This window comes from Esox lucius, chromosome 18, assembly GCF_011004845.1.
Source record: "Esox lucius isolate fEsoLuc1 chromosome 18, fEsoLuc1.pri, whole genome shotgun sequence".
Taxonomy (NCBI): Eukaryota; Metazoa; Chordata; class Actinopteri; order Esociformes; family Esocidae; genus Esox; species Esox lucius.
Genome location: NC_047586.1, coordinates 1255559 through 1266205, shown reverse-complemented (window position 1 = coordinate 1266205; position 10647 = coordinate 1255559). Strand labels below are relative to the sequence as shown.

Below are 10647 nucleotides of genomic sequence, written 5' to 3'. Positions count from 1 at the left end.
ATTGAGCCACCTATGTGATAGTTAAGTAGTGTGCTAATTGAGCCATGTGATAGTACAGCATTGTTGAACAAACACAGTAAAACAGTTTCACAGATGTCTGGAGAGAAATGACTGAGTCAAACACACTGATGCTGATGAACAACTCTAATGTTTATGGAACTAAATAGAAATAAGTGCCCAGTTCAGAGCTTTGCTTAGTTTAATTCAACCGCTGTCAACACTTCAACAGACTTCCTGTGATTCAAACCTGGCCTGTCTCTGGTTCACACTCCAGTCCAGCTGGTGGAGGTAACGCACCTTAAAGTTGGATGTCGACAGCCAGATAAAAACCCCACAGAAGTGAAGCAGACAAAACACCCAGACAGCATGGAGCTCCCCTCACCATGGGCAATTCTCTGTGAGTAGTTTGCGTTAGTGTCAGTTATGGACGGTCAGTGTTCACATCCATACATCTGAGTTATGTTTCTCCAGCCCCATTGCCTGAGCTGTTTACAAAGAAACCATTTGAATGTCATCAACCCTCAGTCTGCCCCTTGTAATTGTTGCAGTTGTTGGGGGTCAACATTGGGTTTCCTCGACTGTGTAATGTTAAAACATCTTCTGTGTGTTCTAGTTTTGAGTGCTCTAACCTACTGTGGACAACCCCAAGGTGAGGACAGTAGCTTACATATTGCTTACACTAGTTGCCCTGTAATGTTTGTATTTAGGACTGCAGATCAAACATTTCCTTGACCTTTTAAAGCTCCTGAATTCTCTTCACCTCTAAACATAATGTATGTGATCCCTTTCCCACTCACTGTTAATCATGATGGAAAAGTGTATGTTTTATTGGTGAAATGTCCTACTAACCCCTTGAACTGAATCAGTTTCATGTGGATGTGCATTTAGCTCCTCTTAAGTAGCCCACAGTGTTGTTTGAATGTTCCCAGAGCTCATTGGAAAGCAGAGCATGAGCCCAGAGCCCCAGGCCACGAGAGAAACACTGGTGTTTTTATCTTAATGTGCCTTGCGATTGTATTCAGTTCTATTGTTCAGAATCCTTTGATCAAGATGTGGTCCATTGATTTAGCTTTGTCATAACTTTATTAAACGAGAGAATAATTTGCTAGAGTGACTTGATCTCTATAAACAGTGCAGAGACTTCATTTAAAAACACTTGTGTAGTGTAATCTGCACATGGCAGAGGTTGGGTTAGTTGGGAGACAGTTTAAAGGTGGCCTATCTGTATAAGGAGTTTGTGAAAAGGGCTTTTCGTTACATTTGATTGGTTTAAATGTTGACCCTGGTTACAGTCTGAAGGAAGTGAATTGTCTTGTGCCATGATCACATGGAGCCCTTGTCCTTCGTCACTGAAGCATGAGGGCTGTGAACACACACACACACACACACACACACACGTTGCATTTTGTTTGTATTTTAAATGTTTGTTTTTTAATTATTTGTAGTGATTAGTATTTATTGTGGACCCTAGGAAGAGTACCTGCTGCTTCTGAAAGAGAGCATGTTCATCCTAAAACAATAACTGGGCTTTACTTTAAAGGTCAAACCTTTTTTTGTGTGAACTGTATGTACCTTGATAAGTGTGACTCACTGTCACATCTTTCCTCCCCTCCCTTTAGAAAGACCTCGTCCTGGTCTGACTCTGTCTCCGTCCTGGTGGGTGAATGCTGGGGACTCTGTGACTCTGAGCTGTCAGGTTAATGGATCCTCTATAGGCTGGCGCTTCTCCTGGTACAGGCTAGTTTCCTACAGAGAGGGGCTGCCCTCTTATCCAGACCAGAACTTCTCTGCAGAGCTGCTACCAGACAGTGATGACGGAGCTGGAGGCTCCTACACTCTCAGTCATGTTGGTCTGAATCACAGAGGGAGGTATCTGTGTAGAGCAGAGAGACACGTTTACACAGAGTTCAGTGAAATCAAGTTTCTGTGGGTTGAAGGTGAGTTACATTGACGCTGTCTCTGTGTCATGTTCTGAACCCTGACCTCAGTGTCTACATGTCTCTGCCTGTGTTTCAGACCTGTCTCCTTCAGCGTCTCTGAGTGTCAGTCCTAACCAAGTTCAGTTCTTTATGAGAGAGTCTGTCTCATTGAGCTGTGAGGCACAGGGGAACTCGAGTGGCTGGAGTGTGAAGAGGTACCTGCGATGGGGCGAACCCTGGGTGGTAGATTGTCCCACTGCCTGGATGACCGGGTCCTTATGCACCTTTACAGCTGCTGATATCTGGTCAGACACTGGAGTCTACTGGTGTGAGTCAGCATCAGGAGAATACAGTAATGCGGTCAACATCACTGTGTCTGGGTGTAAGTCCACTTCTTCACTCAGATTCATTACATTCTAGCATCTGAGACTCCCCGGAACACCTGTGAAGCACCTGTATTTTTCTACATTTAAATGCAAAAGCTGAATTTTAGCAAATGTGTCCCTGTGGACAAGTGTCTGCTAAATGTGAAACATGTCATAGGGATATTACTTCCACATAGTCGTAATAATGACACCTTTTCATTGTTGTCAATGGCAACTTAATTCTGACTGCGTGCTTCTGATTTTAATGGCCTGCCTCACGCAGAGTTTGGCATGAAACCTCAGTTTTGCAAATGGGCTTAGCTAACTAATGTGTGATTGGTGACTTCAAGTGGAGAGGCTCTTTCTGTCTTTATAGCAATGCATTGTTGTGATCATGTGTTGGATTTCTTCAGTATGATGACTGACAGATTGAAAGTACCTGTAATCGGTCCTGTGCTGCACAGTGGGCGTGGCCTTGGTAAGCCCTGCCCTTCCTGTGACCGAGGGAGAATCTGTGACTCTGAGCTGCAGATATAAGACAACTCCTTCCATTCTCACGGCTGAGCTTCATAAATGGATGGATAATGAGTCCCTCATCAGGGCCGAGCTACCGGCTGAGATGACCATCCCTGCTGTATCCAGGTCAAATGAAGGATGGTACAGGTGTGAAAACCCTGAGCTGGGAGCCTCTCATGGCAGCTGGCTGTCAGTGCGAGGTGAGGAGTAAATACAGTCTTAACATTAGTTTGTTATTCATAGGGTGTGTTTTTGTTTCTCTTGGCCTGCAACTCCACATGTCGCTCCATCTTTCTCTTTTTTCTGTCCATCTTTCCCAGCTCCGCCCCCGCCCCCGCCCCCGTCTCCGCCCCCGCCTCCGTCTCTGCCACGATCTCCACGCCCAGTGTGGCCCTTGTCTTGGCCGACCCTGCTGTGCAGCTTACTGCTGGTGTTGTTGTTCCTGCTGGTGACTGTTGTTCTGGCAGTGAAAGGCTGTAGGTCTCGAGGTATGAATCCTTCAGTCACTACACAGCTTAGAGGCAATGGTTGTGCATGGGCACTAATTATGATACATGCATTTGAAATGTTCTTCAAATACAAAATAGGATTTTGTAATCTGTATTTGATAGGGTTGATGAAATACTTTGTGAGAAGTCTACATGATGACATCATAAAATTATTGGTGTCTACTCAGTAATTTGCCCAGACTTGTTGAGATCAGAAAATAAATCCATACCCAAAGAAGAAGGTGAAGGCGATAAATGTGTAGGTTGCCAGCTTTCAGTCTATTTTTAGCATGAATTGCAAACATTTTTAACAGTTCATGTTAGGTTTTGGTGTTTGTTTGAGTAGCCCAGGCTAAATCATTTAGCGATTTGTGTAATGTTCTAGCTAACTATTTGACCCGAGTCGCAGCCACACAGTGAACGTTAGCTTGCTACATTCAGCCTGTGTCAGGTGTGCACCAAGATAAGAGAGGGTACGAAATTGTACCCTAATTGAAGAAGCTGTTTAGTAGGATCATAATTTTGCATAACATTGCATGAATGACTGCCTGACATCATTTATTATATTTATGATTTACAATCAAATGATTAATTACAGAAACTAGTTGCTATGAGTAAAGGTGTCATCAGTTGTCTTCTTATGAATGACTTGTTTGTTATTGAGTCAATGTTGCTGATGCCAAGTAGGCTCTTCATTACCAAACATCATACAATTGAGTCATTAGCAAACTGTTGGTTACTTTAAAACTAACCTTCATCTGGGTGATGACAGGGATATGTGACTATTTGATCTGTTAACTGGTTGCATATGTCAGATTTATTGCATGACCGTTAGACAGAGAAAAGCTGTTGCTATCAAACATTGTCTACTTAATCAACTGAGTCAGTGTACTGGTGAAGGGATGAATCGAATGGACTGAAAGATGGAATCAACGGAGTCAGTGTTCTGGTGAAGGGACCGGTCAAATGGACTGATAGATGGAATCAACGGAGTCAGTGTTCTGGTGAAGGGACAGGTCAAATGGACTGATAGATGGAAGTGATTTCATGTTCCCTTGTAAAAGTATTTTTAGTATTTTCAAAATAGAAAAATACAGCAGTTTATTTTGATACATGCTTCGGCTGCTGTATTTTGTATTTATTAGTTGTCGTGTTTAACATCTAAAAGCAATATCTGATATATTTTGTAGTTACCAATCATTCTTCCTCATGGTTTAATTTTTGTATTCGGCAGCTCCACCCAGAGAGGAGATGAACAATACAGACCAAGTTGTCAGTATTAATGTGACCGACCAATCAGTGGGAAACGAACACTGAAGTGGGACATAGACTATGAGCTGATCGGTGCCAAATTACCAAGTCCAACTGCTAACAAAAAGTATTTATTTTCAGTGACCACATTTTGTGGGTTCTGTCCTTAGCTTGATTGAATACCTGTGAGACATATCACAGTGAAGTATTTTTAATTTTATTTAGTAAGTTTTAAAAAAGAACGCCTACATTTTATTTATTTATTTCACTAAATATTCAGGCTGTATGGCTTTCAATACAACTGGCCTACACACTGTTAAAATTTTAACTTTGTTTTAAGTATCAGTCAAAATAGACAAAATGTTTTCCTTGGTTTTAATGTTGGTTTCCATTAATTGAAAGGAGCTGTGAAACTTTAAATGAAAGATTAATAAAATACATACTTTGTTTAGGTTTTGTGTGGATTCATCTTTTACAGCAAAGTCAAACTTGGCTTGACAGATGTGTGCATGAGACAGAGATCCAGGTCTATCTGTTCAGATCGTAAAACCTGAAAAATTGCTACCCTCAAGGTCTTTCTCATCATGTCCCGAAAAAGAAACATTTGATTTCCGGATTAGCTGCTAGGTTTAAGGCAATACTTAACATCAGGTATTTTAGGGTTAGTTGGTAAGGGTAGGTTAAGTTTAATACAACTCTAGATGTTCAATGTGGTTAGTGATGATTAAATGTCTGCCTCAGATTTATTTTAGAAAGATTTAGCTGATTATTTTTTTTGGGGGGGAACTAATGCGATAAGTAGTGTCTTATGCATTTTGTAATTTCACTTGTCTATGGGACCATCAATAGGAATTCCATTTGTGGCTTTTTAACTGCAGTCCAAATATCTGCCCTCAGAGTATTGTGAAGAACTTTGGTTATCTTTTTCTTTTTCACACTTGTGTTCCTCTTGAAGTTCCAAGTTTGAAAACAAGTGGTTCTGATTACATTTCTGCACATACAGTTTGGTCTGTAAATAATTGGACACTGACACAAGTTTTAATTTGGCTGTTTACCAAACTATGTTAAAGTTACAGTTCAATATGGTCTTAAAGTGCAGTCTCTCAGCTTTAATTTGAGTGTATTCACATCCAAATTGAAGGAAGGGTTTAGGAATTACAGCTCTAATACGTAGCCCCCTTTTTCTAAAGGGACCAAAAGTAATTGGACTATTGACTCAAGCTGTATCATGGATAGGTGTGGGCTATTCCTTTATTTCTTCATCAATTAAGCAGGTAAAACGTGTGGAATTGATACCAGGTGTGGAATTCGCATTTGAAAGCTGTTGCTGTGAACCACAAACGTGCGGTCTAAGGAGCTCACAATAAAAGTGAAACAGGCCATCATTAGGCTGGCAAAAAAAAATTAATCAAAGAGATAGCAGGAACATCAGGAGTGGCCACATCAACCGCGTGGAACAGTTTTGTTTAAAAAGAACACACTGCTAAGCTCTGCAACACAAAAAGGCCTGGATGTCCACAGAAGACAACTGTTGTGGATGATCATAGAAACTTTCCATGGTAAAGAAAAATCCCTTCACAACATCCAGCCAGGTGTAGAACACTCTCTGGGAGGGAGGCATATCAGTATCCAAGTCTACCATAAAGAGAAGACTTCATGAGAGCAAATACAGAGGGTTCACCAAAAGGTGCAAACTATTCATAAGCCTCAAGAATAGAAAGGCCAGACTTTGCTGAAAAACATCTAAAAAAGCCAGCCCGGTTCTGGAATAGCAATCTTTGGACAGATGAAACTAAGATCAACCTGTACCAGAATGATGGGAAGAAAAAAGTAAGTAGAAGGCTTGGAATGGCTCATGATCTGAAGCATACCACAACATCTGTAAAACACAGTGGAGGCAGTGTGATGGCATGGGCATGCATGGCTTCCAATGGCACTGGGTCACTAGTGTTTATTGATGACGTGACAGAATGCAAGCACCCGGATGAATTCTGAGGTGTATAGGGATAAATTGTCTGCTCAGATTCAGCCAAATTCAGTGAACTTGATTGGATGGCGCTTCACTTTACAGATGGACAATGACCCAAAATATACTGCAAAAGCAACCCAGGAGTTTTTTAAGGCAAAGTGGAATATTCTGCAATGGCCGGGGTCAGATTTGGGCCAGCTGTGTAAATGGGGCCGGCCTTAATCTCTCTGTAGCTAGTGAGAGTAATTAGCAGTGGGAGATAAGAAACAGAATATGTAGGCATTTTGACAGGAAATGAGAGGGCGGTTTTTGCACTGTACTCCCACAGGCAGACATGTTTAATGTGCAGTAGAGCATGTCCCATCTCTCTGGAGTAGGCTAAATAACATGATAGGTGGAATACATGGTTTTGATATTCTGGGGGGATGTGTTTGTAGGTGTGTAATAATAGCGTTGCAATGATCTTATCCAGGTAAGTCTTCCCTGGTGAAGATGCAGGTGTGGAGGACTGCCAAATGGCACCCTGGGCCCTATTTAGTGCCCTCCTTTGCCCAGGATCTAACTAAAAGTAGTCAAAAAAGTGCACTACATAATGGGGTGTTAATTTGGGCTCATCCAATGGCTCACAGCAGCGCAGAGGAGGAGAAACAAGGAAACCGGAAACAGAGATTAGCTCAAATGACCGGACACACTCTGGAAGATCTCAGTGTCATACTCCTCGCTTCCTTTCTCCCAGTCAGCCAATCAAAAACGACTGGCTGGGAAGTGGGAAGGGAGAATTCTAATCCATTCGGTTTTGAGGAGGAGACAAGTGAGAAGAAAACGAGATCTTGCCTGTGTATCTCCTTAGTGAAGAGACACAGGCAAGATCTCCGTTGGTATCTCTTCATTAAGGAGATACACAGGCAAGATCTCCGTTGGTATCTCCTTAATGAAGAAATACCAACGGAGATCTTTCCTGTGTATCTCCTTAATGAAGAGATACCAACGGAGATCTTGCCTGTGTATCTCCTTAATGAAGAGATACACAGGCAAGATCTCCGTTGGTATCTCTTCATTAAGGAGATACACAGGCAAGATCTCCGTTGGTATCTCCTTAATGAAGAGATACCAACGGAGATCTTGCCTGTGTATCTCCTTAGACCTTAAATAGAGTCCGGCTCCGCTAGACTCCATGTCAGGCCAGTATAACTGACCATTTTACCAGTCTGCATCTTCATTGTATTTCAGTGTGTTCCTGGAAAGGCCATCATGCAATTAAGAGAGACAAAGTATAAACAGGGGATTCTGGCAATATTTAATAATTCCATAGATTGAACCCAGTTTTGGAAGTAAAGATACAAGATCTAGATTTAAGACATATGTGCTCATACATTTTTACCATAAACAGTTAGACAACATCAAAGTATAATACATCACAGAGATAACCAACATAATGTCTAATTACATTAATTACTGGTTAGCAATAAGTGACAGTCCATCACACAGAGTTTATCAAGTGGTCATCAACCAAACATTTTCCATGTCAAATATAACAACACATGGTTATCAACCAAAATGCTCCAAGGTCTTTGAGTTCTTTATCTGAAGGAAAACTCAAACTCTGAAATATCATCACAAAGTCAGAATAAAACAACAGAATTCACAAAAGAACCGTCATTTTTCAACATTCTGGTTGATCCAACTTCCCACCTGTTCTGATCCCCTCAAAATAGGAAATTCTCTGACCCACTCCTCGCATGCTCCATAATTGTGTCTGCAAATGAACATCAGTGCACTGGTTTGAGGCGCCAGATGCCTCTTTACACAGTCTTATTCCACTATAGCTAGTGTGCACTGCAGCTAATATGTACTAGCTAGCTAACTAATGTGTACTCTGATGTGCAACAGCTAGTTAACTAATGAATGCCCTGCTAGCTAACTAATGTGCACTAGCTAGTTGTCTATACAGCCTTAGCGTGCATAATCTGCAGCTGGATGCTTCTAAAAAAATAACGGTGAAGAATCAATCATTACTATCACCATAAAGGCGACTTCTCTAGCAGCCGCCATGCCTTCGAAGAATCATTGTATCAGTGGACGGCTCCTCAAAATGCTACATTAAAAGCAACAGCCCCAGGGACCCCAGACATTCACCTGAGGCCTTACACAATCTACACACACCATCTCCTTTACACTTGCCATAGGCCTCCCTGACCACTCCGTGGCCTGGATACTCCGTTTTGAAGGACAGCCATGTTATAACACAATAAAAGAAGGTGAGTACTTTCAGAGCTACTGTAGTTATATTCTTCTTATTTTGTTGCATTATTCTAACATATTGTAAGATTTTTCTTTATATCGATCAATATAAGGGGAGATCAAGGTTGAGGGTGCATTTTTCATTGAATTGTACAAATGTGTGTTGTCTGCATAGCATTGTACTTCCAGTTGACATCACCAAGAGTTAGCATTATAATGAAGAAAAGCTTTCATTTGTCAGAGGACAGACCATCCACGCATACACACAGATATCTTTCTGATAGATAGGATCTAGTTCCAATATTGGCTACAGATTTCTCCAAAAGAAAAGACTAATCAATGATGACAAAGGCAGCTCTAGAAGAATGAGGACAGGTGCAAAACCTTTGATTACATTGAAAGGTAATTTACTACCTTCACGAGTGCAGTCTCCATATAATGATGAGGTCTAAAACCAGACTGGAGTATTTTGTATATTGCTGGGAACAGCATCATCTAAATTATTTGAGAGGAACGAGAGGTTTGATATAGGCCAATAATTGTTTAATATATCCGGATCAATGTTTGATTTATTAAATCAGGCTTTATTACGGAGTCTGCTGTAGATCTCATCACTAATCCTAACTGGGAATGGGCCAGAGACAACTCCTCAATGCTGACACATCTTTCTGTATAGTTTACACACTGACGCTATGTTCTGTTTTGTGACTGTTTCATCCTGACGTTGTTGGTGCCAATGTGAATAACAATATCTCTATACTTTCCATACTTGACAATGTTTGACTTTGCTAGCAACAACCCCAGATTTGACCTTACGTTGGTAGGTGCCCCCTCCTAAACAATGTATCATCGCTGGCTTATTCCCTAATATTGTGGGTAGTTGCCTGTGACTAGGTTCTCAGTTTTTCAGGGTTGCCAGTAGAAACTGTCTGCTGTTCATACAGGTATATACCCAGGCTAACATAGTACTCATACAGATATATACCCACCCTAACGTAGCACTCATAGAAATGTATGTCCAGCCTAATGTAGTACTCATACAAATATATACCCAGCCTAATGTAATACTCATAGATATGTATTATACCCAGTCTAACATAGTACTCATATGGATATATATCCTGCCTAAAATAGCACTCATACAGGTATATACCCACCCTAACGTAGTACTCATAGAAATATATACCCAGCCTAACGTAGTACTCATAGAAATATATACCCACCCTAACGTAGTACTCATAGAAATATATACCCAGCCTAACGTAGTACTCATAGAAATATATACCCAGCCTAACGTAGTACTCATAGAAATATATACCCACCCTAACGTAGTACTCATAGAAATATATACCCAGCCTAACGTAGTACTCATAGAAATATATACCCAGCCTAACGTAGTACTCATAGAAATATATACCCAGCCTAATGTAGTACTCATAGAAATATATACCCAGCCTTTCACCCTACAGAGCATCAGTCACATCAATATAATGTCTAACTGGAGCCAACTTTAGGTTATCTAGAAACCTTGCATCACATACCACACGGCTGATTGGCTGAGACAACAACAGGCTAATGTGGTTTGCACACAAACACACACACACACACACACAGACACACACCCAGACACACAAACACACACGCACACACACCCAGAGGAGAGATTCAAAGAGAGAAAAATCTTGTTGTTCCCTATAATTCCATCAGCGTGAACAGTGAGGGGTTAAGATCCCCCCCGACCAGCACAGCATTACATCATGCAGTCTTTCCCTCCATATCTGGGGCTTCAAACGAAACACTAGGTGGCAACCACGTTTTGCCGAGAGAGAGAGAGAGAGGGCCAGTTAGAGCGAGAAGGAGAGACAGAGAGAGGAGGTGGAGGGGGGGGTGAATTACGT

General features: G+C 41.4%; 1 protein-coding gene across 2 annotated transcripts; it reads left to right on the top strand.

The window, feature by feature from the left end:
- On the top strand, positions 1-4959 carry LOC105018018 (immunoglobulin superfamily member 1-like). 2 transcript variants are annotated; one of them, XM_013138535.4, is made up of 7 exons: positions 1-397; positions 614-649; positions 1624-1937; positions 2017-2301; positions 2749-3000; positions 3121-3288; positions 4523-4959. In XM_013138535.4, exons 1-7 carry the CDS (start codon positions 384-386, stop codon positions 4603-4605), a joined length of 1152 nt encoding a protein of 383 aa, XP_012993989.3. In that variant the 5' UTR covers positions 1-383; the 3' UTR covers positions 4606-4959. The 2 variants fall into 2 exon arrangements, with proteins under 2 accessions (XP_012993989.3, XP_034143821.1); XM_034287930.1 differs by having other exon boundaries at positions 1620-1937.
- Positions 4960-10647: the final 5688 nt, after the last annotated feature.

Bases quoted from the DNA above. Each gene is read 5' to 3' on its own strand.
- LOC105018018 (XM_034287930.1), top strand. From the start codon at position 367: ATGGAGCTCCCCTCACCATGGGCAATTCTCT. The intron at 398-613 runs GTGAGTAGTTTG...TGTGTGTTCTAG, and splicing joins CTCACCATGGGCAATTCTCT to TTTTGAGTGCTCTAACCTAC. The intron at 1,938-2,016 runs GTGAGTTACATT...CCTGTGTTTCAG, and splicing joins CAAGTTTCTGTGGGTTGAAG to ACCTGTCTCCTTCAGCGTCT.